Genomic DNA, 27,332 nt, shown 5'->3' with positions numbered 1-27,332 from the left:
CTGACGCTGAGTTATTGGCCAACGAATGAGGTCAATAGTTTTTGGCGTCCATGAAAATTTAGAAAGATGCAGGAGCATCGCTCTGGACTGAGTTTGACTGCGTCTCACTGAAGAGTGTCGTCCTCAGGTCGAGTCAAACCGAAGCTCAGTGAAGACCAAACCCTCCTCTTCATCTCAAACCTCAGCAGCTGCTTCCACACCAGCAGGTCAGGGGTTCTGATTCAGTGACTTTTACTTCAGGAGACTTGAGACATGTCTGCAGCCCGTGTCCTCGCTGCACTGATGCTACTCTAACAGGCTGACGACCGGGCGCAGGAGGAGACGTGTGATTCGCTGCAGTAAACAGTCCCCCCCCCCCCCCCCCCCCCCCCGCACCTATCAGCAGTAGGAAAATCACTGATGTGCTACACAAAGGACTTGTCCACACATTCAGTCACATGGGAAAGTCAAAGGCTACTCGGCTCGGTGTCCTCGTCCTGTCAGGTCTCAGAGACAGTCCCACAGTCCACAGGGAAGACCGAGGTGGAGGTACCGCTGCACGAGGCCTGTGGCGCCCCCTGCAGTTGGAGGGTATCTATCTGAGGCGGGGGGGTCACGACTCCAGTGGTTTGACTCTTCCTGTAGTTGCACAATCGTCGGTTCAGCAGCTTGTTGCTTTGTTCTCCACACACACACACACACACCCACACCCACACACACACACACACACACACACACACACACACAACCACACAGACACACACACACACAGGTCATCCTCGCTCGTCCCTCTCTCCTGGCGGTGGCCGATGTTCAGGGTGAAGAAGAGGAGCGGTTACCAGTTCATCATGGTGCTTCTGTTGAGGGTCATGAAGAAGACTTGGCTGCTGCCTCCAGAACGAACAGAGGCAAAGAAAACCTGCAGGAGGACACATGAGGACACGTGAGGACACATGAGGACACATGAGGACACGTGAGGACACGTGAGGACACTGAGACACACAGGCCCAGGATCTGCTATTACAAAGGTTTCGTCTTGTTTGGGACAAATGTTTAGTCTGCAGTCTCCGTGAGGATTGGACACAGGAATACATTGTTTATATGATTAATGTGTTTATTCATATTTCACTGCTAGGACAACGTGTTTGGACATTCTACAAGCCGTGTCCTCTGCCTCCAGGACGTCTGACTCACCTTGTCGTTCCTCTCCGACAGGAACTTCAGTCGCTGAGCTCGCTTGTGCATGAAAACTCCGTCGAGGTGTCCCGTCTCCACGGAGCGGATCTCAATGGCCTTCTCTCCCCAGCCCATGATCTGGTTGGAGTGGATGTAGGCTGCAGGGGAGGGAGAGGGTACACACACACACACACACACAAACACACACACACACACAGACAGGGATTGGACAGGAGAAGACTCAGCACCTGTCTCACACCCAAGCCAGTCACACCTCGAGGCTCCTCCTCCTCCGCCTCGACCTCCGGGAGGAAATTATTGCAGCAGTTTCCAAGTGATTCAAACGATCACGACCTCTGACCTCTCAGTGGGAGGAGACACTCGATGTCGTGGTGTCAGAGAAACGCTCCAGCTGATGGTCTGGGATCAGTTTTTGATTTCCCGGAATTGTTACTGTCACTGTTATGTGTTCACCCTGCGGTCTCACTTTAACTGAATGTTTACACTTTGTTTTAAGTGTGTTGTATAAGTTCTTTTCTCTCTTTATCCAAAGGGTTAGGGTTAGTGTGGTCTTTGAGTTAGAGAACAGGACTTTTTGATTTCAACTGCCCTGTAATGATATAATAATAAACAGGGACTGGTTTTGATGCAGGTCTGGACTCCACAGACTCAGTGAGCCTGAACCTCCTGGTGTCTCTGCAGCAGCTCCACTTTGCTTCAGGTGCCCCCCCCCCCCCCCCCCCCCCCCCCCTTCACCTGTTTGTCTAAACGTCTGTTTGTTTTGTTTTGTGGGGAAATAAAAGCTGATCCCAGTTTCCGAGGACGGGGATCAACCAGCGGCTCGTGTGTGCAGAATAAAAAACGCCACGGTGCAGTTTTTTTGGTGCTTTGTCTGGGAGCTGGGAGCTGGGGGGGGAGGGGGAGGGGCCTGAGGCCGGGCTTGGCTGTGAGAGACTCTGGTTCAACAGTAAAATACAAACACACATGTTAACATGATGATCACACGCAGAGAGCAACAGCTTCAGGACAGACACACAATCATTCAGGAAACCGCACACTGACAACCAGAGGCTGAATGGAAACACACGTCAGAAGATCCAAGATCCATCCTTGATGTGCTGGTCTCAGATCAGATCACGTGTTTCCTCTTCAGTGCTCTACTCATCACTAATAGATGAGATCTGACGCAGAGACTCACACATTCAGATTTTAAGAGCTCAGACAATCAAGGATGAAGGATTCCTCTCTGAGATACTCACACACAACAAGAGGACACAACTCCAACAACACACAAGCATTAGCCCCAACGCTCAGAAGAATGTGCAGCTGTTTAAACTGTGGTGAAAAGGGACAGTGTCAGTGAGTGTGTGTGGTTGTGTGGTTGTGTGTTGCTGAGGGTGGAGGTGAGCTCTGTGCGACGTGTTGTCGTCCACTCATGCATCAGATGAAACACTTGACATTAAAGGGACACAATGACTTTTGGGGTTTTCACAACTTATCTGTTAAGTGATGAGAATATTAAAACCTTCATGAGGCTTCAGGAAGTGACACCAGCTGAGAGATCTGCACTGAACTGAGGTCAGATCTATCTTCAGGTACTTTTCACTTTCACTCCAACACATGTACCAGTGAATATGTGTACTTTCTACTCCATGACTTTTTAACAATGTACACGTTCACAGTTTTCCTCCAGCAGACAGGTAACGTCTTCATCTGGGTTTTGAGGGGGGAGTGGGGGGCTGGGGGGGGAACTCATTACATTTAGTGTGAATCCAGATTAGATCCAGGATTGTTAACATTTAGAAATCTTTGGGTCATTGTGATGAAAAGAGCTAGAGCAAATTAAACTCGCGGGTCTCAGGTTGTTGGAGGACCACTCTGAGGGGTTTATGTCTGAATCCTTGTCCCTCACACTGAGAGTTTGACATGAGGACATTGGTTGGATCCTTATTAGAGTCGGCTACCAGAGCCAATCAGGAGGCAGTTCCTACGCGGCAGGTAGCTACCAGAGCGAATCACAGCGCAGCTTCATTTCTGTGCCTGAGCTATGAACTGAAAAGCTGCTCTGCCTCCGGCTAGATGAACATCCCCACACGTGTCTAGTGACAGTTACAACATCTAAAGAGACTTTTCCCTGTCACTCAATAGATTGAAGTCAGAAGCAGAAACAGGAAGTGACCTCACGCGACCCCGTGTCTCAGTGGAGTCTGTGCATCATTTGGTTTTTGTTTGTTCTCATCACTTAAAACAAAGTTGAGAAAATGAATTTCCCAGAAACCTGCAGAATCCCTTTAAGCCTCATGGACACAGGTGAGACGAGTGGCTCCTGGTTGATCAGGTGGGGCTGAGAGAGAGGCAGGAGGAGAGAGAGGAGCGCCTCTGAGCGGAGGGGGGGGGGGGCATGGGAGATAGTGAGGGTGAAAGATGATCTGCTGAGCCTGCCTACAGAGGTCAGAGGTCAGGGAGAAGCGAGCTGATTGGGTGACGTACCGACGGAGGTGGGCATCTCGCCCCACTGCAGCACCACGTCCTTGGTGATGCGTCCGTAGGTGTTGACGTAGACGCCCTCGTCCTCGTAGCACAGCAGCATCTCCATGCCGTCCGTCTTGGGCAGCACCACGATGGCGTGCGGGGTCACCTGACCCTGAATCTGCCGGGGCGACACACGGGAGGGAGGTTGGAAGGGGTGGGGGCGGGGGGGGGGGGGTGTTGGGAGATGCCCGTGAGCCCCCCTGAACCCCTCCCACCCCCCAGAAAGAAGAAACTGCTGCAACAATAGAATCTCCCACTCCACTCCAGTATCTCCTGTAGCTTCACACGTTCACATCACTTCACACCAATCAGACGGTAAACACATGAATTCAATGTTCACTGAACAACCTGCAGGGGGAGCTGTTCTGATGCTGCAGGGGCTGTTGCAGGATTCAAACCCGACACCGCATCACAAACAAACCCCCCACGCCACAGGGACGTCCCTCTGTTGTTTCCAGTCAGAGACTCTTACATGTGAGGGGATGTAGATGTCGTAGGGGCTGCCGGTGTCCACATCGATGACGTGGAATCCCACAGTGGAGCCGTAGATGACCTTTAACCTCTGTCCCTCCTCCACAGTCAGGTCAACCAGCAGGGGGCGATGCTGCAGCTCTGTGAACGACTGACACACACAGAGAACGAGGGATTCACTCAAACCGTAAAAACCTTCAAACATCCAAAGAAGAGGAACTAGAAGAACCGTCCTGGGTTCAACACCTGACTTCAGTCAGAGATATCGTGTTCAGAAGGACAAAAGGGTTTTTCATGAGGCCGACGTGACCTTGACCTTGACCTTTGACCTTTGAACAACCAAATCTAAATCAGTTGAGTCCAACTGAATGCTGGTAATAACTTTGAAGACAGGAGCCGAGGAGTTCTTGAGAACGAGTCAGACTGACAACCTGTAAACATTCAGCCTCCGGCCACTGGGTGGCGCCGCAGCGGAGACATTCAATAAAACAGTCCAACCTCAGAGAGAAGAAGTGACGTTCAATCCACTTTACCAAACTCTAACACATCCAACACAATCTGAAGCATTTTACCTTGAAGGCCATAAACTTGTGGTAGGGTTTCGGAGCCCAGGCGTAGATCTCCACCGCGTTCTTCAAAGCGATCACCAGGAATTTAATCCTCTCGTACTTCACTGCAAAGACGAGCGGAACAAAAACATGTCAGACACCAAGCAGACACAGATTGATCCTTCATGTAAACACAACCCGTTCTTATATCTCCCCAGTGTCACTGTCCCTGTGTGATCAGGTCCACGACCTCCTGAGACACATGGACGAGTGTTCTCACCGACTTTGTAGTGGACGCAGCCCTCCAGCTCGCCCACAGTGATCCAGCCCTGCTTCTTCTCCACCTCGGGGTCGTTGTGTAGGATCCTGTTCCTGAGCCACGACAGGTAGTACACACGCAGCTTGTTCTTCTTGCCTGGTTCACACAAACAAAACAAGGAGAGCTGTTCTGGATCATGAGGAACATTTGAATTCCACACGCTTCCTCCATCATCACACACAGACACTTCTATCATTATTCAGAAACTGTTCAGGAGGAGATCAAATGGAGTGAGGCCGTGAGAGGATCTAGTTTCTGCTCACTTCTGGAAAGAGCTTCAGGAACAAGGAGAATTTCCTCTTCTGATCGAGGAGCTGAGAAATGATCCAGATCGTCCAGTTTCCTTCTCAGCTTATAAAGAGGAAACCCTGTGATCCAATGGATCCTGAACATCTCAAACAAACCTGCTCCAAAGTTCTTCTGATTCTATTTGAATGACAGAGGAAACTTTCAGACTCGTGAGGAAACGTGAGGTCGAGTTTCTTTTTAAACGTGTGACGGGTTCAGACCTCAAATGTCACAGAGATATTTCTTTAGAGTTTAGAGACAGCCTCCTGCTCCTGAGTGAAGGCTCCAGCCCTGAGGGACAGACACGGACCTGAGATGGTGACCAGGACGTTGAGTCCCTCCAGGACGTCCATCTGCTGGAAGCGCCGGCGGTTGATCAGGTTGTAGACCTTTCCCTGCCCGCTGCGGTCCAGCAGCATCAGCCCGTTCTCCGTCCCCACCAGCAGGTTGACGCCTGCACAGACACACAAACGTCCCGGGTGTCACTGCCTGCGTGTGTTTGTGCGTGACTCGTGTTGTTGTCGTTGTGTTTGTGTCTCACCCCACAGCGCGGCGCACAGGATCTCGGAGTTGAAGCGCTTCTTGTACTTGCGGATCTCGGGCGTGTCGCTGTGCGGCCGGATGTTGGTCGGGTTGACGTTGACCACGGAGATCTTTCTGGCCTCGTTGAGTCGGGCCTGCTCCTGCTCCTGCTTCAGCAGCTCGTCAGCAAACAGCGCTGCCACGTGACGCACAAACAACACAACGTGAACACAAAGTCTTCACAGGTAACAGTGAGAGGAGAAAACGAGGCCGAGCAGCTACGAGAGGAATCGGTAAACATTTGATTCACGACAAAAACATTTTGGTAAAGATACAAAACTGTGAACATAACTATAATCCAGCTTCCTCTTGAATTGAATCTTGTTGTTAATCTAGTGTTTACATTTCCATGTTAACAGCGAGCTCCACCAATCAGAGCTGTCGCTACTGCACCTAAGGATTGTGGGTAGTGTGGTCACGGTACCTGAGGCGGAGATGTTGTCCTCATCGTCGGTCGGGGACGTCCCGTAGACCCGAGGATCCACGAACGGCGTGAAGGAGGACTTGGAGCCGCCGCCGCTGCCCCCCCCGTACTGTCAATCACAGAAACACAGGTGAGAGTCGGTCACATGATCATCTCCGGGTTTGATTGTTCAGGAAACACCGAGTGAAACAGGTGACTGTCAAAATAAAGGAATGAGTCGCTTCTCAGAGACTTTCAACTGTTTATTTTTCATTCTCGTCTTTTCTTTCTTAATAAAATCTGGTCTGAGAAACTCAGTCGTGCCCCCCCCCCCCCCCCCCCCCGGTTTCCTTTATTAAGTCAGCTACCTGCGTCATGTTCTGAGGGAGAGGAGGGAGGAAACGTTCTGGATCAGAGGCCGGAGGGAGGAGAGAGAGGGATGAAGCGAGTGGAGGAAGGGATGAATCTGGTTTGAAGCGGAGGGTCACAGGAAGTCAAGAGCCTCGACTTCCTGTGAATCCAGTTTGTCTTTGATTCATTAGACGAAGCAGCTGAACTCGGATCAGTTAAAGATTCATCGTTTGAGAAAAAGCAAAACAATACAAATAGAAAATATTTCTGTTGCTTTTCTTGTTTCATGTAAGAATAAACATAATAATATGAACTCTGGTCTAATTTTTTCTTTTTCTATGTTTTATTACTATTATGTATTACTCTATTCTATTCATACTTTTATATTTCCTTGGCTTTATATTGCATGCTCTTATAATTAAAGAATGTATTTCTTATTCCTTTCTAAAGTTTATTCAGTTTCTTCTTCTTATCAATATTAAATTATTATTTATCGTTATTATTCTTGGTTTTTTATGTTTGATGGTTCTTTAGAGTCTGAACTACGTCCACATGTCTTATCATGACCTCACTGGATGTTCTTCACTTGATAATTCAGCCGAACTATGTATTCTTTCATTTCTATTTTTATTAATTCTAGATATTCTGTTTCTCTTCTTCATGCCCAAGCTGCTGGTCCCAGTAGCAAAGCACCAGGTGGGAGTGTGGGTGACGGGGGGGCGGGGTCACAGGGTGAACAGGTGACAGGGTGCCGCTCTCAGGATCAGGGGTGTGTTCAGGGGGGGCCACACTTCGGGGCCGCTCCACCTACTTGGGCCCCAGAGGAGTCGCCAGGGGACACCAGGGGGGGGGGGCTCCGCTGCACCAAATCAGGGAGGTTGGTGTTGCCAGGGAACAGATTAGCGTTGCTGAGGAAACCGTTGCTTGCGGCAGAGCTCCGCCTCCGTTCCCTAGGTTTCTGGAAAAAGAGAGAAGTAGGGGGAGGGGCTTCTGTGCAGCATGGCTGTGATTGACAGGTCAGGTGGTGAAGCCAGGCTGAAGCTGAGAGAGGGTGAGTTTGTTTCTGTGTTTTTAAGAAACGGCTGGGGGGGGGGGGGGGTACCGGCCCCAGCGGCTTCAAACCGAGTGTCATACACACACACACACAGATACACGCACACACACACACACACTCACAACCCCAGAGCAAGCAGCATGGTTGGTGAATGAGCGTCTAAGCGCCGGACGTTGGTTTGTTCAGCGTCATCGAGGCTCCAGGTCAAACCCCGGGTCAAAGGTCAGACCTGGGAGGCGGCTTACCTCACGCATCCTCAGGGTTCCGTCCTGGGAGCTGTTTGCGTACGCGTCCTCGTGGCCGGCGTTGTGACCTGCCAGCAGGTTGAAGGACCCGCCTGGACCTTGATTCGCTGCCGGCCTGAAAGACAACGCCCACATTATGATTCGTAACATTTAAATATGACAATGAAAACCTGAAAGCTGAAGTTTTGACTGGGACGCTGCAGGAGAACCAGGTGGATGAGTCCAGGTCTGAAAGCAGCTTCACACTCACATCATTCGCGGGATGTCGCTGACAGCCACCGACCCGTCGTTGGCCCCGCCCTCTCCGTCCTCGTCCTCGCTGCTGTGCGAGTCCTCGCTGGAGGACGAGTAGTCCGTCACTTTGACGGGGGGGCGGCTGGTGTCCTCCCCCTGTCTCAGCTCCCTCAGCTCCTTGGCCAGAGCCGTCAGGTCCTGTAGGACACGAAGACACGGAAACATCAGCAGCTTCTCATCTGCGTCAGGTGCTCGCTCAGAGTGGGAGGAAGGAGTTTTTTTACAGGTAATTAGTATAATTACAGACGTTATTTTAAGAAACCTGAACTTTTATATCAGTATTTCTATTCTCAAACATCTGATTAGTGACTAAAGCAACATACTGGCTTTAACCATGTTTCTTTCATCCAGTTCTTTTAAAATTGATGTTCTATTATTTTATCATTTCCCTGACGTCTTTGCTTTTTAGTTTTCTTGATAAATCCCTGTTTTAAAAGGTGCTCTGTGAATAAATCTGTTATTGTTATTATATCTTTATATCTGCTGGTTGCATTATTTTCACAATCCATTAAACTGCTGATTATTTTCTCGTTGAATGATCACATGGTAACTGTTTGGTCAAGATATAACAAATATCATCATTTTTTAAGAACCAAATCTTTTGTTATCAAGTGTCAACGACAAACAAACAAATCATTTTGATAATATTAAGAAAATAAACTAACACATTATCAAAATTAACTTTGAAAGCAGCTGGAGTCTGGAATAATTTAAGAATATCTGGAGACCTTTTAAATGTTGAAACATCTTTTCTATTCTTCCATTTTATTCATGGTCTGAAGTGTCCTATGTTTTATTTTATTAATTTAGTTTTCATTTAACTTGATCTTTTTCATCACCAGAGTAAATGTGTCTGATCATAAAACTGGTTTCTTTCTGTTATGATCAATAAAATCAGCAGAATAATGAGAAAAGAAGAATAAAGAGTTTTTTGAATCACGATGCAGAATGTTAAATGGTGGGAGGGGCCAGCGAGCAGGAAGACACTGAGAGAGGACGAGGCAGGGGGAGGGGGCAGGGGGAAGGGGCAGTGGGACGGGGCAGAGGCAGGGGGAGGGGGCAGTGGGACGGGCAGGGGGACGAGGCAGGGGGACGGGCAGGGGGAAGGAGCAGGGGGACGGGCAGGGGGACGGCGCAGTGGGACGAGGCAGGGGGACCTTTGACATGTAATCAGTCAATCCGAGTCCAAGTTGACAAATTTTGTGCCAAATTAAAAAAACACCAAATCCAAGGTGTGTTCAGGGAGAGAAAATGTCACTGACCTCATCTACAGCTTTCTTATAACTCTGATGGAAGGAGGGATGAAGGAGAGATGAGAAGAGGAAGAGAGCGACAATGAACCAACGAGGTTAGTTCAGAGAGAGGTGTGTGTGTGTGTGTGTGTGTGTGTGTGTGTGTGTGTCTGTGTGTGTGTGGACTCACTGCAGGCCTGCTGGGTCTCAGCTCTCCTCTGTCCTCTTTGGCGTCATGGGAGGAAAGGGAGGAACCTTCAGTCTTATTGGACGAATTACCTGAACACACACGAGACGATGTCAACACATACGTTCAAAGACAAAGACAAAGACTGTGTGTGAGTCTGTTACGACTTTTACAACATGAGGACATTTCTGATATGATATCTGTTTATAGAGAAGACGTAGATATTTCATTAAATAGTGATATTTATGATCAAACTCTCGGTCCTATCGAGGCTGATTCACTCATTTGCTGTTGTGATAAATGGAAACGTGGGGGGGGGGGGGGTCACCTCTCTCGTTGGAGCCTCCCTGGGAGCTCGGGGTGGACGAGCTGGACGAGCTGCTCGTCCTCTTCAGGGGCGTGTCCATGGAAACGTCTATCCTCCGCAGGTCGGGGTTGCTGAGGCAACACAAACACAGGGTTGTCTCATTCATGCAGGAAACTGTGTGTGTGTCTGTCTGTGTGTGTGTGTGTGTCTGTGTGTACCTGGCCCGGATGAGGTGAGCTCCAGCCCGAGGGCCGAGGCCGGGTCCGTTTCCTGGAGAGTTCCTCCGGACCAGCGCAGGAGAGATGGAGGTCGTCCTCTGGGGAACCTGCAGACACACAACACAACACAACGTGTGTGAGCAGCGGACACACACTCGACAACACGAGATGCAGAGTGTGTATGAAGTCGAGATCACATGTTCAGAACATGGACCAACACGTGTGTAAGTGCGATAGAAAAGACAAATTATAATCTTAAAAATAAAAAAAAAATACAAACAAGCACTGATTCGATTTATAGACAATAAATTAAAAACTTTAATCTCTGAAAATATCAGACTAAAGACAAAGTTGGTTTCCAGTCAGTTTGAGGTACTGGTTATTAACAGGTTATCTGCTTTGAGACTGGATCGATATGATCAGGTGACAACACATGATTCAATTCAAAAGACACAAAATCTAATCACACAACGACAAAAAGAGATCACAAACGTCACAGAAAAACAGAACCCAGGGAAAAAAGCAAAGTTTTGTCCCACACACACAAACAGGGACACACACATTCTGACACACAACACACAGGGCGGGGCATGCAGAACCTTGGGGGGCGTGTCGTCGTCCTGCCGCAGCCAGGAGCTGCGGTCCAGCTTGTCGAGGGGGGGCGCCAGGCGGGACAGGGGCGGGGGAGGGGGGGTGTCGGAGGTGGGGTCGGAGTTCTGCCGGGGCATGGGAGGCCGGGAGGGGGAGGGCGAGGCCGAGGAGGAGGAGGACACACCGTGGGGGTCGTACAGGGACTGGGAGCCCGAGAGGCCGTGACTCTTCACCTGCACCAGGTGGGCCATCTGCACACACACACACACACACACACACACACACACACAAGCAGAAAACAGGCAGGGTGGAGGAGGAAGAGCAGGATCAGGGTTTGCACATCAGAGGAGAAGAAGCAGGAGGAGGTGGAGTCCGGTGGGGGGGGCGTGAAGAGGGGAACAGGCTGCGTTCACACAAACACACTTCACTTTGTGTCGTCTGTTTCAACACAAAGTCTCTGATTCACATTTGAAATGAAACTAAAGGAAACAACCCTGAGAAGAGACTTAACGTCTGTGAGCTGCTCCTCCACAGGTGAGGAGTTCACTTCCTGTCTGGATCTACACTCTGGATCTCAGCAGCTTCAGGCTCCTCCCTGATCTCACAGGTCATGTGATGAGTTCACTTCCTGTCTGGATCTACACTCTGGATCTCAAGCAGCTTCAGGCTCCTCCCTGATCTCACAGGTCATGTGACAAGTTCACTTCCTGTCTGGATCTACACTCTGGATCTCAGCAGCTTCAGGCTCCTCCCTGATCTCACAGGTCATGTGATGAGTTCACTTCCTGTCTGGATCTACACTCTGGATCTCAGCAGCTTCAGGCTCCTCCCTGAGCTCACAGGTCATGTGATGAGTTCACTTCCTGTCTGGATCTACACTCTGGATCTCAGCAGCTTCAGGCTCCTCCCCGATCTGAAGACACTTCACCTCCGTCACCTGGAGAAGACTCGCTCTCTAACTGGAGGAGAGGATCCAGGAATTTAGTTTCACTGTCTCTGCAGCTGAATCTATGGCTGGCTAACACACACACACACGCACACACACTCACACACAGTTAGAAAGGTAGGCCGCACACCTGTGGCTCGACGGTGCGGTGCATGGGGGGGGTGCGGGCCTGCTGGATGCCTCCGCTGCTGAAGGACTCGGAGCGAGGAGGCAGAGACGGGTCCGAGATCCGGTTTGAGACTTTGTGCTGCAAAGCAGGAGAAGACTGTTTGATCATCTTATCATCCTCCAGCTGACACACACACACTCACACACACACACACACACACACACACACACTGACACACACATACACACACACACCAGTCACTCCATGCAGTGAAGTGCTGAGCCTCCATGTTTTTACTGATAATATGTAAATAATGAGCTGATTTAAATTCAGTCTCTTCTCCTGTATAATTGTGGCAGCAGATTTGAACAGTTTGCTGTTTTGGGATGTGATAGAAATATATCTTCACTGGGGGTAGACCTGTCGGTACAGTGTGTGTGTGTGTGTGTGTGTGTGTGTGTGTGTGTGTGTGTGTGTGTGTGTGTGTGTCCATAAGAGAGGGACTGATATAGCTCCAGCTGCCCTACATCCACCACCAGAGCCACCAGGAGGCCGACCTGGAGAGCTGCCCTAAATGTGTGTGGACGTGCAGGAGGTAGGAGTGTTCACGTGTGAGTCTGTGTGTGTGTGTGTGTGTGTGTGTGTGTGTGTGTGTGTGTGTGTGTGTGTGTGTCGTCAGGGTTCAGATATGGAGCATTGACCTGCATTCACACACTGTGGTGCTACATTTACACAGAAGGATGCGAGTTTGAATCCCGTCACACGGGTCAAAGTTAAACAGAATTAGTTGTTAAGTGTGTTCGGTTCAATTAAAACAAAGATTACAGAGAAATGAAGAAGTTTCAACCGCCTGGGATTAAAAGATCAAGTGAATTTTGAGGCTAAAAGAGAAAACGTGATGTTAGTTTGAGTTGCTGATGTTAGAACATGTTACATACATGTTACATACATGATTCCATCCCCACGCAACATGCAAGGAAACAGCAGCTCTCAACCTGGCGGCCAGAAGATCAAATACAAATCACTGCCACCAAAGACTGAAGAGGATGTGAATACACTTATTATATTATGTGATATTAATGGTAATAAAAGCAGCAGGCTGAGAGCCGATCCCACAGAGCTGCAGGTCGACCTCTGACACCCAGCAGGGAGTCACCTGGAACATGGACAGTGAAGGTTAAAGTGAGGTTAATGGTGAAGACATGAGATAAAGAAGAGGAAGAAGACGAAGGGTAAAAGCTGTGGAGAGAAGTTAAGAACAGAGGAGATGAAACTGGAACCAGCAGCAGGAGTCAGAACCTGAACCTGAAGTCCTGCAGAGAGAAGCTGAGTTCACGTGTTAGAGTCGTCCTGGTTAGTGGAATCAAATAGATCAGCTGAGGTTAGTGGACAGATGTCAGGAGGAGGAGGAGGAGGAGGAGGAGGAGGAGGAGGAGGAGGAGGAGGAGGAGGAGGAGGAGGAGGAGGAGGAGTCTCTGCTCATCCCCTGACTGACCCTGCGGTCTGGGTTCCGGCCCCTGGAGTCGGGGCTCTGCTGGCGCATCACCGGCTGAGAGGCTCCTCCCCCCCGGTCGGGCACGCAGGTGACCCGGATGCGTGGCACATGCAGGTCGTCCCTGGAGGGGCTGAGGTGGGCGGGGTAGGAGGGGGGGCGGGGGCGGCGGGGTTTGTAACCGGGCAGTAAGAGGAGGTTGTCCAGGTTGCTGGTCTCCCTGAAGGAGTGGTACTTCTTGGGGGGGATGCGAGGCGAGTTGCTCTGAGCTCGACGCATCACCTGGAGATCAAGGTCAGGGTTAAACAACGTGCACGACGCACAACTGGACAACACAACACCAGGTGACACAACCGCTGGCAGCCAAACAGGAAGTCCACGGATCAGCTGCTTCACAACAAACGATTCATTTCAGTTTGTGACTTTCAAATAAACACAAACATCACATGTCATCACACCGTCTGTAAACTCTTCATCTGACAGAAGCAACAAGAAACAAGAATTTAGAGCAAATCAAACGTTGAATCCTGAGGTCGCACCTGAAAAACAATAAATCATTTCAGGTGTAAACTGATTCAGGTTCAGCAGATCGAGTCCAGACAAAACCTGGACGTGAGAAACATCTTCTCCTGAGAACTGTGACTCTGATGAATGAAGAAAGACCAGAGACCTGTTTTCACTTGTGAGTCTGTTGTTAACTCTTTGTGTGTTTTCTTGTTCCCACATGCAGACCTGAAGAACCTGTGTGTGTCCGCGTGAGGATTCAAACAGGAACTCAACGCAGACCTTTTCAAACTAAAGCTCCAGAGCAGTGTGGACCTTGATGTGGTTTCAGATGTATGGACGTGTTTCTGGACTGGTTCTACTGGTGTGCGTGTCTACCTCTTGGGCCCAGGCCGGCTTGTCGCTGGCCCCGGGCGCCTGGTCCTTGTAGTGGTACAGCTGCTTCTTGTCCAGCGGCGGCCGCGGCGGCGCCTCCTGCTGCTGCTGCTGCAGCGACACCAGGTAGGCTCGCTCCTGCTGCAGCTGCCTCTGCAGCCGCTCGGCCTGCCGCTGCTCCTCGATCTGCTTCCGCTTGTACTCCTGCTCATCAACACAGGGAAACAGGACTAAAGCACGATGCTACTGCTTCAGCATGAGATACAGTGATCAGAACAGATTCACATGTTAGGAGGCAGACATTTATCACCTCCATGCTAAGTCCCATGTCACCTCTACAAGGCAGCGAGCAGAATGCACAGAGGGAACTTTATATTTAATAAGTTTCCAGAGAAACAAACACTCGCTGTGGAAATCTGATAAAACTAAACTAACAAATGTAATTAACTGGATTTTGGCTCAGGGATTAAAACAGACCCTGTAAATAAAGACGGACGACGTGACAGCTCTCAAAAGTGTTTTGATCGCCCCCTGGTGGCTGTTTGAGGTATAAGTCATAAACTCAGGCCACCTAATGCCATGATTGACAGCTGAGACTGACTCAGGATTGGTTGAGCGGGTGTATGGGCGGGACCTTGATACCTCGGCTCCATCCCTTCAATCAAATTCTTTCTAGAACTTTTCAACCTGTTATTAAACAGAAAAGGTTCTATAATTATTATTATTATTATTATCAATAATAATAATTTATTAGACTGATCTTTAATTATTTCAATATTGCATTTGATATAGTTTTTAACTTCCTGATCTTTAACATTTGTTTTCTCATATTTCTGCTCTAATGTTGTTTGAAGTTCAAACTGCATCTTAACACAGATTGAGTTTATCTCCAGTGGCTCTAAGTGTTTCCCTGAATGAGCCTCTGTGTTCTCCACAGCGTGACCCAGACTGGTTCCACTGGTTTCCTGTGTGTCTGTGTGAGTTGTTACCAGCAGTAAGGCCTGCTCCTGCAGGAGCTGCTGCTGCAGGATCTCCAGCTGCCTCTGCTCCTCCTCCAGCTGTCTACGGATATACTCCTAACCAGTCAGCACCCAGGGCCAGAGAGAGACGCAGCCAATCACAGACCACGAGGAAGGCGAGAAGCAAACCGGAGCCGGGCAACCAGTGACGTCAGCAGAGCAGGAAAAAGGAGGCGATTGAAAAGAGGAGGACAGGCAAAAGGAGATTTATTGAAGAGGTGTGAAAGTCGGGATTTAGGCAGAAATAGACGAGGGCAGATAAAGAGAGAGAGACAGCAGGGGGCTGTGATCAGTGGAAGAGGAAGACATGCTTATAAGTGGAGGGAGGACGTTAAACAGCTGCATGAACCCAGGTGTGTAAGAGGTAGAAAGGTCAATCTGAGATGATGGAGGAAATTCACCCGTCTGCTCTGTGATATAATATTGAATATGTGATGTGGAGGTTCTACACGTCTGTTTCAACATGGGTGTCAAAAACATCCATGTTCCTGGTTTTTAAGCCAATCGTAGAGACTGCCACGTTTTCTTGGGGGGGAGGACTGAGAGGACATGTGGTCCCTCCAGTCTGGATCTCAACTGTTCCCTGTCTACGTAAAGGAGGAGCAGCTCCCAGCTCCCTCTGGATGTCTGAGCTCCTCACCTTCTCTAGAAGGCCGAGCCCAGACTCCTGCTTTTCATAAGGAAGAAGAGCTGGAAATCGTGGCTCGAGAGAGAGGGACGGGTGGGACAGCTCCACCAGCAGAGCCCTCATGGTGGAGCACAATGGATGGAGGTGGATCGTAGAGGTGGAGATGTTCTACACTGATGACGTGGATCTACCATCTCAAACCAACAGACTGACAGAGGTGCTGTTTGGTCCTGTGTCCTTATCTTTAATGTGTGACATGTGTGACTAAGATGTCTCCTGTGATTGTCCTCAGTGAGACGTCCTCTCACCTGCTCTCTCTCGGCGTGCCTCCTCTCCTCGTCCCGACGGACCTGCTCCATCTCCTCGTACCTCCTCCTCTGCTCTCGCTCCTGCTGCTTCCTCAGGTCGCGCTCGCGACGCTGTTGCTGTGGATGGAAAAGATCAACACAGTGACGCTTCAGCTCGGTGTGTGTGTGTGTGTCTGTGTGTGTGTTCATGTCAGGTGTGTGTTTCCCTGCATCAGGACGTCACAGATGTGGGGAGACGTTTGTCACGGCTCAGAACGAAGCACAGGATAAAACAGACTCACCTCCTCCAGCCGCCGCCTCTGCTCCTTCTGCTCCTCGATGCGCTTCTGCCTCTCGGCCAGTAGTTGGCGCTTGTGCTCCTCGTTCTGCTGCTGCTCCAGCTGCTGGCGCCGGATCAGCTCCGACCGCTCCTTATTGGCCAGCTGGAGACGCAGGAAGTCCCGCCTCAGAGTGGACTCCCCGGGGATGTTGATGATGGAGCTGGAAGGAGCCAATGAGAGGAGGGGAGGTGGTAAGTGTAATAGTATTGGTAGAACTGTAGTAGCAGTAGTACTCTCAGTAGTAGCAGATGTACCTGGGCTCTCCGGCGTCCCTCTCTTCATCCTCCTCCTCACTGCCGCTGTACTCGTACTCGGTCTCATCTGCAGGAAACACACACGTTAGCATCAGCTGGTCTCAGAGCGCGGGGCTCTTCTAACAGCCGGCGAGCCTCCTCACCCCGCTCCCCCCTCCGCTTCTTGGTGCGGTCGATGTGGTCCTTCAGCTGGATCCGGACCTGCCGCTCGTTGGGGAGGTCCCGGATGAACGGGTGCTTCAGGAGCTGCTCGGTGCTCGGCCGCTGGCTGTGGCTCTTCACCAGGCAGCCCTCGATGAAGGACTGGAACTTCTTCGACCTGGAAACACACGGTGACATCACAGTGTAGTCAGTACTGTCTGTGTGTGTCTGTGTGTGTGTGTGTGTCTGTGTGTGTGAGAGTCTGTTTGTGTTTACTCACCACTTCTTGGACTTGAGTCTAGGCGCAGGATTTCTGGGGATGAGGAAGAGCGCTCTCATTGGATGCATGTCACACAGAGCTGAGGAGGAAGAGAAGAGGAGATGAAGGAGAGGAAAAAGGGATGGAAGGTACAAAAAAAGGGGGAAAAGGGAGGAAAGGAGGGGGAAAGAGAGGAGAGGAGAGGAATGAAGGATACAGGAAAGTGAAAGGAAGGGAAAGGAAAGACAGGGGAGAGAGAAGAGGAAAGAAATGAGGCAAAAGGAAACAGGAAAGGAAAAGAAAGAGGAAGATAGAGAGGAAGAGGAAGAGGAAGAGGAAAGAAAAAACGGAAGGGAAATAAAAGAGGAGATGAAGGAGAGGATAAACGGATTGAAGGGACAAAAAAAGGGGGAAACGGGAGGAAAGGAGGGGGAGGGAGGAGAGGAGAGGAATGAAGGATACAGGAAAGTGAAGGAAGGGAAAGGAAAGAGAGGAGAGAGAGGGGAGGAAAGAAATTAGGCAAAAGGAAACAGGAAAGGAAAAGAAAGAGGAAAGAGAAAAGAGGAATGAAAGGAGAGGAAATTGGAAAATGATTGTATTTGTGTTTGTGTGTGTGTGTCTGTGTGTGTGTGTGTGTGTGTGTGTGTGCGCGTCAGTGATCATGGTTGGACGTGTGTCACTCACGTGGCGCCCCCTCCGCCATTTCCACGGCCGTGATGCCGAGCGACCACAGATCACTCTGCAGAGAAACAGAAAACATCTGATCCACGGCTGCAGGTTCATGACTCACAGCCTCCACACAGTGACCACCACAGGAACCAGTGCTCTCACTGGTCGAATGAGCGGGGGGGGGGGATCAAACGTTTACCTTGAAGTCGTACGTGGCGTCGGGGTTCTCGTCACAGGCGATGACCTCCGGGGCCATCCAATAGGGCGTCCCGATAAATGTGTTCCTCCGCCCCACCGTACGATCCAGCTGAGCACTCACACCAAAGTCAACTGCACACACACACATACACACATACACAGAGTTATAGTCATTTATGTGAGCGCTTTCTCGTGTGCGAGTGTGTGAGTGTGTGAGTGTGTGAGTGTGTGAGTGTGTGAGTGTTTGTGCGTCTCACCCAGTTTGACCTCAGCGTTCTCCGTCAGCAGCACGTTCTGACCTTTGATGTCCCGGTGGATGACCTTGTGCTGGTGGAGGTGAGTCAGACCCTGAAGACACAAAGAGGATTCTGTCATTTCTTATCAACACACAACACAACCCTGGAAAATCACCACAACCTTTAAAAAACATCATACACACATTTGACTTGGTTCTTTAGAAGTGAACATTAGAATGGACTTAACTTCTGTTTGCTGACTCTAACAGTGTTAACTCCACCAACGACACACACGCTGCCCCCGACCTGCTGTGTGTGTGTTTGTATGTTGTGTGATTGTGCGTTGTGTATATTTCCGTCTGGTTCTCACCCGGAGGATCTCTCTGCAGATGTAGGCGATCCACTCCTCCTTCAGCGTGCTCCCTTTGGTGTTTTTGATCAGATCTGTGACCGAGCCGGCGCCGCAGAACTCCATCACCAGCTACACACACAGACACACACACGCACACACACACGTTTTTACATGCACTTCCTCACAAACACAGTCTCTTGATGCAGTTCTCATCTAATCTACTGTTGGAATCTGTTTCAGTAGAATCTGAGGAAACAGGATCTTTACGACAAATCAAAGAGTCAATTTTAAAGTTTATCACGAGCACTGAGTTCTGGATCTTTCTATGTGAACTGCTTTGACATAATGAATGTTGGGATTCAGCTCTGTACAATCTGAATTAACTTTCTCCTCAAAAAGAAAACAATCAAAATATCTGCGGTGAGGTGAAACACCTTTCACCTCATCAAGGTCGACTTCTGAAAACCATTAATAAAAATGAATCCCGGGAACGAGGAGGAACTGTAGGTAAACACGATGGAGGAAGAGGAGGAGGAGGAGGAGGAGGAGGAGGAGGAGCAGCAGGAGGAGGAGGAGCAGGAGGTCACAGTATACATACCCACAGCTGGTCGTCCATTCCAGGAGGGTTCTTCTTGACGAAGGCTCCATAGTAGGTGGCGATGTTCCTGTGGTGACTGTACTTCTTCAACATGTTGATCTCCGCTTTAATCTCCTCCTCCTCATCCTGTCACACACAGACACACACAATAATACTAAGCAACTGTGTGTGGGTATGTGCACTTGTATCAAGGCTGTGTGTGTGTGTGTGTTTGTGTGTGTGTGTGTGTGTGTGAGTGTGTGTGTGTTACTCACTCCTGTGACGTCCATGACCTTGATGGCAGCAAGCTGACCTGTTTTGACATGACGACCCTGAGAGGCACAGAGACAAAAAACTGTTATCACTGCTATTATAAAAGTGTATAAGTCATCTAGTGTGTGTGTGTGTGTGAGTGTGTGTGTATTCGCGTGTGTGTGTGTGTGTGTGTGTGTGTGTGTGTGTGTGTGTCTTGACCCTCAGATTGGAAAGGACACGTTACCTGTGGACATTAACGTCTCCTCCTTCACAGCTGTTAAAGCAAGAGACTGGGAACTACCAGCCCCCCCCACCCCCCCCCCCACCCCCACACACAAACACAAAATGTCCTCATGGTAACCTAGCAACAGCTGTGTGTGAGGAGGCCATGATATTTCACACTGTGGGTCACTTGCACATGTGAGTTGCTCAGATTCACACACACACACACACACACACACACACACACACACACACAGACACACACACGTTACTCAGTGTTGCATCAGACTTCGGAGACGATTTCTCTTTGTGCGTCGTTCGTCTTATCTTTGTGTTTCTGTGTGTGGTTTTCGTTCAGTTATTTTATTTCTAATAAAGCTTTTGATGAAACTGTAAAATTCAAAGCTGTTGTTACGTTTCTTTACAGTACGGTTTAATAACGACATCACAGGATCATCGATTTTTTTTTAAACACATATATTGACCAGTATAACAGTACTGGTTTCACCCCCTAACATCCCATCGGTCGGACTCTGAAGTCAGAGAATCAAGCGTCTCAGAGCTGACTCTGGATCAGCCTCCGGTGCAGACAGCAGATCTGGGTCAAGGCTCTGGCCAGCACTCGGCCCTGGTTGCTCTTACAGCGGTTCTATCTATTCATTCTATTTCTATCGCTGCTTTTAGACGTTCACACAACTCAGGACCTTCTCCAGAGGCTCCAGACTTCCTGTGGAGATTCTCTGGCCAGTCCGCTCGAGAAAACTCTGGAGCCTGTGAATGAGCGGATGTGAGGAACAACACGTTTCAAACAGAAACCAGAAGCTCCCCCCCCCCAGACTCCTGTCCCCCACCTACAGATTCTGTATATTCACATGAGGAATCTGTTAATGCAGATCAGCCAGTGACCAGAATCCACTGGATTCATCTTCCAGGAACAAACTCCGAAGACAAACGCCTCCAAAGCTCAGGTTCTCTTGCAGCTGAATTCAGACTGGCTCCTGTCCACCTGCAGGAACCTTCATGACCTTCTAGAGGTTCACTGTCTCCAGACGTCAGGAGGAACTCCAGACCCGTGGTGATTCAGGGGTTTGCTCAGTGATATCTCAGTGGACCTGCTCCCCGGACCTCGGGTTGATCTGAGTGCTGCTGGGACTGAAGGACAAGTGGCAGAGATCCACCATCATGAGGCAATAACCAGTGAGATGAGAGGAGGAGATACCACAGGCTCTTTGTTTCACTATCTCTCTTCCTCCGACACCATGGCCGGTCAAACAATCTCCCTGAGGTGACACAGAGCTCCCAGTGTGTGTGTGTGTGTGTGTGTGAGTGTGTGTGTGTCTGTGTGTGTGTTATATGGTTGTAAGGAAGCTGTATTAAAACAGCACCTGGATCCTCACATACACACACACAGACACACACACACAGGCAGTGAGGAGGGGATAAAGATAGCGACAGAGCAGAGGGAGGTGGCAGGTGAGGAGGAGGAGGAGGAGGACGAGGAAGAAGAAGAAGCAGATGACTGGAGATAGAAAAGAGCAGAGAATCCTTCTGAAGCAGCCCGAGGTGTAGAAACACACCTCGGGCCCCGTGTTCAGACAAGCTCCACATTCCAACCTGAACACAAGCCCCGACACATGAAGCCCGAGACACGAGCTGGGACAACACCAGCTGAGCTTCATGGCTGCACCAGTAACCTCCACTGGGAACACACTGTGTCAGGGAGGGACAAACCAGCTTTCAGCAATCGTGACATTTCAGACGATTAGATGAAATATTGGCGGCTGATTCAGAAGCAAAGTTTCTTCAGAGGAGAAGGAGACGACAGCTGATCTGCATCGTGTCACAGGAACAAAGAATCATATTCAGAGATCGATTTTAAGATAAGACTTTATTAATCCTGAGGGAAATTCTTGTGCCAGATCCTGCACCACACATGGACCTGATCATTGAATCATCACTTGTTCCTTCAGTTTGAGACTTTCACTTTAAACCTTGTTCTCCAGCTTCAGCTCGTCTTCCTCACGCTGCTTCTGTGCACGCAAACCCCGACTCCTGGATTTGATTGTGTCTGTCAAAAATCCCCCAACCAATAGAATGTTAGGTGTGGTGATGGCGAATGAAGTTGTCCCGCCCTGGTAATGGGTGTGTTAGTTTTATGTCTTCGAGAGTCCCGTGCGGGCGGTGACTTCAACCGGGTTCGACTTCCACTCCACTTCCCCTCCAGCAGATCTCAGGTCAACATGGAGGCAACATCAAGGATCTCACATCTTTAACTTCAAGGGAACATTGGTGTGAGCGATTATAAAAACTAAATCATACCCCGCCCTGATCCCAATAACAAACTGAACCACAACGAGGGCGGAACATTCTCATTCGTCATCAACACAACTTCTATTGTTTGACCGAATAAATCCAAGAAAAATGAGACAGCAGACATTTCAACCAGAGTCAGAAGAAAAGATCTGAAGCCCGAGCCACACGAGGTCTGAGCAGGAGACGCACAGGGGGAGCAAGAGCTGAGCAAATCTAAACACAACCAAGAAGTGCTGCTCTAAAACTGAACCACAACGCTGTGGAATAAAGACAAACTAAGGAGAAACTCACAGCACTGCCTCCTCATTGGCTGAAGCTTTACACACACACACACACACACACACACACAAGCTGAGGTAGAAGGAGAAGTGAAACAAGTGGGACTCAGAAGGTCACACCATCAGATCCAGATGTGCTGAAGGAAAACAGCAGCAGAAAAGAAAGGTGGAGTTGACTCCCACTACTGAATGATTCTGCTCTGGGTCCAGAAATGTCCGGATGGAAGAACTGCTTCAAGATCAGCATTGATTTCTTATGAAGTTCCCTGTAGAGAATGATGTCACTTGGTAATAATCATAGACAAGCGGGAGACGTCTGATCCTGATTGACTCTAATTAAGAGTCTGCTGAACGCTCAGAGGGTCAGAATCTCAGAATCCATCTGTTTCTCCTGATTCTGACATCTTCTGTTTTTCAGGGACTAAACTGAACCAGAAGCAGGTCTCATCGTGGAGCTGTGGATTCTTCACGTCCAGTTCCTGATCACGTGTGCTCTTCATTTCCTCCTCCGTGGTTTTGTTTTATAAGTCATTTCCATGAAAACATAGAACACAGTGAACTTTCTCTCTGCAGGTGAAACCCACGTGACACCCGAGAAATAATCTACTGACATCATGTTAATCTGGAGCTAAAAACACGTCTCTTGTATTTTCTAACAATCGTTGTTTTTTGTGTTTATCTCTGTACCCTGGAACATGTCCTGACAGATTGGGAGCAGAGTTAAAAGCAGCTGACGTGTTCTTTAAGTTTCCTCAGTTCACAACATGAAGCTCCGACAACAAGGAGCATCTTTAAAATGTGTTTCATCGTTGTTATTTTTTGAGTCCAAGGTCTGAATTGATGAGGAGGAGACGAGGAGGAGATGAGGTGGACACGAGGAGGAGACGAGGAGGAGACGAGGAGGACACAAGGAGGAGACGAGGAGAACACAAGGAGGAGACGAGGAGGAGATGAGGAGGACACAAGGAGGAGACGAGGAGGAGATGAGGAGGAGATGAGGAGGAGATGAGGTGGACACGAGGAGGAGACGAGGAGGAGACGAGGAGGACACAAGGAGGAGACGAGGAGGAGATGAGGAGGAGATGAGGTGGACAGAAGGAGGAGACGAGGAGGAGACGAGGAGGACACAAGGAGGAGACGAGGAGGAGACGAGCAGGACACGAGGAGAACACGAGGAGGAGACGAGGAGGAGACGAGGAGGACACGAGGAGGACACGAGAAGGACACGAGGAGGAGACGAGGAGGACACGAGGAGAACACGAGGAGGAGATGAGGAGGAGACGAGGAGGACACGAGGAGGACACGAGAAGGACACAAGGAGGAGACGAGGAGGACACGAGGAGAACACGAGGAGGAGTCAAGGAGGAGACGTGTCCCCGGTGAGTCAGCAAAACACAGTAAATCAGACACACACACATCATGACAGGGAGTTATCAAGTTATTATGAAGTCTCACCTTGTAGACCTGCCCATAGGTTCCATTTCCAACCAGTTCGACCAGCTCGAAGATACCAGCTGGGTCCTGAGAGAGAGAGAGAGAGAGAGAGAGAGAGAGAGAGAGAGAGAGAGAAACAGCAGAAAAAGAAGAAATGTTATTCCAGAGAACACGACTGATTAAACTGGACATGTAAGAATTGATTGTGGAGTTTGACCTTCACACAAACTCACTGACAGAGCACGACCTCATAAAACCTTTCTATCATCACCTGGTTAGTAATCCTCCAATGGGTAACTCACGCTCTCGCTCTCTGCTGAAGTCATCAGATTACATTCAGCTTCTGATAGTAATCTGATTACTTAAACATCATATAAACAAGAAACCTGGATTTCACTGCAGATTAAATAACAACAACCTGAAGGAAACACACACACACACACACACACACACACACACACACAAACACACACACAGTAATCTCATGTTCAGACTGAAGTTCAATAAACTTTACAAAACACAAATCTTGATCTTTAATCAACCCTGTGTGTGTCTGTGTGTGTGTGAGCGTTGGTGTGTGCGTGTGTGTGTGTGTGTGTGTGTCTGTGTGTGTGTGTGTGTACAGCGGGCCACAGGAGAGCGTTGGCACTATTACAGAGGAGTCTCCAGACGGGGGATTAGTTTGAAAAGCAGAGTTCCTTTTCACTCAAGGTCAAACAGAAGCACGTCTACTCCTGGAGGACCTCGGCCTCACACACACATACAGACACACACACCCACACACACACACACACACATCTGTTACAGCTCTTACCATGCAGGCATAGGACCACTTGCACAGACACACACCAGTGAAAGAGGTGGAGGGAGCGGATGTGAGGTGCAGCTCTGACCATGTGAGTCCAGAGAGGGAACCATTTGAAATGTGACTTACTTCAAGCGTGAAGTCACAGAATCTAATTAACTGTTTGTTAGTGAGTTATTTATTCAGTTGGTTAATAAGTTAGTTAGTTAGTTAGTTAGTTAGTTAGTTAGTTAGTTAGTTGTCTAACTGTCTTCACAACAGAATCCTCTGCCAACTTTTCTTTTAAAGAACTTTGCAGAAACACATCGATGGATAGAAACTCTGATAACCTCCGTCTCCTTTAAGGGTCAAGGTTCACACACAAAGATATTTAGATGAAGAGCAAAGTTCAAAGTTCAAATCAGTTATGAAATCATCAGTATGATACGATCAAGTTCTCCGAAAACGAGAAGCAGTAAAGACTCAACATAAAAGTATTATATTTATTCATACGCTCTGGTTTTACTTTGTAATTTAAAGACTAAAAAGTTTGTCTGACACTTCGTCCTGTTCGTCATCACCTCTGTGGGCGGAGTCTGACGTGGGCGTGTCATCAGTTGGGGGGGGGGTAGTAGTCTTTTTTTTTTAATGGAAAAGATGAATGAAGCCTCATGTGGTTGCCATGGTAACATCATGATGGTATCACTACCAGTGTAGTACTACCAGTGTAGTACTATAGTACTTCACAGTACTCCCTAATTCACAGTACTACAGTACTTCACAGTACTACAGTATTATAGTTCTCCACAGTACTCCCTACTTCACAGTACTCCACAGTACTACACTACTCCATAGTACTACAGTACTTCCTCTTCCTCTTCCTCTTCTACTGATTAATTCTGTCTCTACTTCCTGTGACTGGTTCAAAGTCCAAACCAAGTGTTTTCACTTCAGACCAACAGAACCAGGTTCAGTTCAATCCAGATCCAGAACTCCTCCTCTGCTCTGAGGAACATTTCACACCTGATGTTCAGGACTGAGCTGAAGAGGCTGAAGCTCTGAACCAGGTGTGAACGAGTCCTGAACCAGAACATGAACAGCCTCTCTCTCCTGAACAGCTTCCAGTCAGTCTGCAGAAGAGAGAAGGACACGGCTCTAAAAGAAGACAAGTCTGAGAGTCTCTGTCTCTAATGGCGTCTCACACTGTCCCTGTCCAGAGGGACACAGGAACCCACTGGGACTTCAGAATAAGAGTCTGATGGTGTGGAGCCTGATGGAGCTTCAGTGAGAGGACGAAGGTGAAGTGAGTCTGAGGACATGGAAGTGAAGCTCTGCAGAAACAGGAAGTGGTTCAGTGTGTGTGTGTGAGGGTGTTGGAGACAGGCGTTGTGTCACGCTGAAATGTTCCCCCCCCCTCTCTGTGCTCAGTCTTTGGTGACCTAATTTCTAATCGTCATGTCACTGAGGGGGAGAGCAAGGATGTGCACGTTCATACAAGATCGTGCACATCCTTGCTCTCTTTGTGTCTTTGTCCTTCAGTGTGTGTGTGTCTGCATCTGTATCGTCACACACACAGATTCTCACACACACTCCGACTTGCAGTCCCACCCGGTTGATCATGCCCAGACTTGATTGTTGCTCTGCAGGTACGACTGTGTTGCGTAAGCAGCAGAAGGAAGAAAGAGAGAATAGCTGTGCCAGAGACACACGCACACGCACACGCGCAAACACACAACTCCAGTCATATGTGAGATCTACAGATCATCTTGAGCACAAGTTAAATCCAAATGAGTGAATGTATCATCAGTGTGTGTATCCATGTTTCAGACGCGCACGCACACACGCACACATTCCTGCACGGTTTCCGTCTGTGCACCTTCCCTCCTCGCGCACACGCACGCACCCACAAAGAGCCACTGTGATGAAATGCTGCTGCTGCTGTCGCCACAACATCACGAAATGGCGGAACTTCACCGCTGCTGTTCACGGTGCGTGCGAGTGCGCGCGTGCGTGCATCTGGAACCTCTGCATCAGTGTGTGCGTGCGCGCTGTGAGCGTGTCAGTGAGCTTAACATCTGCTCCACATAGAACACACAGAGCGGCCTCTATTATGCCGCCTGACGCACGCGCACGGGGATCTGTGCACGCGCACAGCAGCAGCAGCTCAGGGCCTCGTTACGTCACGTCCCAGTTGTTTAGATAAAACATCAACAACAAACAACATGAGTCACATGACCCCACACGCACGCTCTCACACACACGCGCATGCATACCACCGAGAGCACAGGAGGACCAGGTAGACGCGTCCGTGAGAGGAGGGTGAGGATGGAGAGGAGGGAGGAGAGATCGGGGGGGGGGGGGGGGGGGGGGACAGGTGCTCAACAGCTCCGCACACATGCACGCGCGCACGCACAGAAAGCAGCAGCAGCAGCACACGCACGCGCAGGGAGACATTACCCGTAGTGCAGACAGGTCGATCTCGTCCAGGCTCCGCGCCGGGGAGTCGCTCGCCATGGTTCTCTCGGTAGATCCGGGACTCAAGATGGAAGCTTCCTCACCGACCATCGACCGGGAGGTGCAGCGGGGGGGGGGGGGGGGGGACGCGCTCCTCCGGGAGAGGGAGCCACTCACGCGCACGGGACTCACCCCCGGAAACGGGTTGGAGCGGAGAGGACGCAGGAGCTCCAGGTGCTGCTACATGCTGCTCGGCGCGTGAATCCGGTGAATCCGCTGGATCCGGTGGATCCGCTGCTACATGTCTCCACCGAGACCCCCAACTGGAGAGGAGCGGGGGCACGCGCACGGAGAGAGAGAGAGAGAGAGGGAGAGAGAGGGAGAGAGAGGGAGAGGAGCGCACAGATCCAACACCGTCCGTGCGTCTG

General features: G+C 49.6%; 2 protein-coding genes across 8 annotated transcripts in view; one reads left to right on the top strand and one right to left on the bottom strand.

Moving 5' to 3' along the window:
- ezh2 (enhancer of zeste 2 polycomb repressive complex 2 subunit) overlaps positions 1-27,332 on the top strand; it is a 132,084-nt gene that overhangs the window by 62,882 nt on the left and 41,870 nt on the right. The window lies entirely within an intron of this gene.
- Positions 356-27,332, bottom strand: tnikb (TRAF2 and NCK interacting kinase b). Of its 7 annotated transcripts, XM_062379140.1 has the most exons (33): positions 26,908-27,332; positions 23,688-23,753; positions 19,440-19,496; positions 19,186-19,311; positions 18,606-18,716; positions 18,257-18,347; positions 18,001-18,131; positions 17,817-17,871; positions 17,154-17,232; positions 16,876-17,051; positions 16,733-16,799; positions 16,440-16,638; positions 16,159-16,275; positions 15,193-15,279; positions 14,207-14,407; positions 13,328-13,606; positions 11,854-11,970; positions 10,786-11,028; positions 10,187-10,293; positions 9,990-10,099; positions 9,665-9,753; positions 8,199-8,380; positions 7,949-8,063; positions 7,461-7,607; positions 6,320-6,428; positions 5,855-6,031; positions 5,624-5,767; positions 4,987-5,121; positions 4,731-4,831; positions 4,160-4,309; positions 3,646-3,805; positions 1,174-1,313; positions 356-898 (listed from the first exon to the last, which is right to left on the bottom strand). In XM_062379140.1, the coding sequence occupies exons 1-33, from the start codon at positions 27,013-27,015 to the stop codon at positions 815-817; spliced, it is 4,260 nt and encodes a 1,419-aa protein (XP_062235124.1). In that variant the 5' UTR covers positions 27,016-27,332; the 3' UTR covers positions 356-814. The 7 variants fall into 7 exon arrangements, with proteins under 7 accessions (XP_062235124.1, XP_062235118.1, XP_062235121.1 ...); XM_062379134.1 differs by lacking the exon at positions 7,461-7,607; XM_062379137.1 differs by lacking the exons at positions 3,646-3,805; positions 7,461-7,607.

This window comes from Platichthys flesus, chromosome 21, assembly GCF_949316205.1.
Source record: "Platichthys flesus chromosome 21, fPlaFle2.1, whole genome shotgun sequence".
NCBI lineage: Eukaryota > Metazoa > Chordata > Actinopteri > Pleuronectiformes > Pleuronectidae > Platichthys > Platichthys flesus.
Note: the sequence above shows the minus strand (reverse complement) of the source record. Positions and strands in the feature narration are given on the sequence as shown.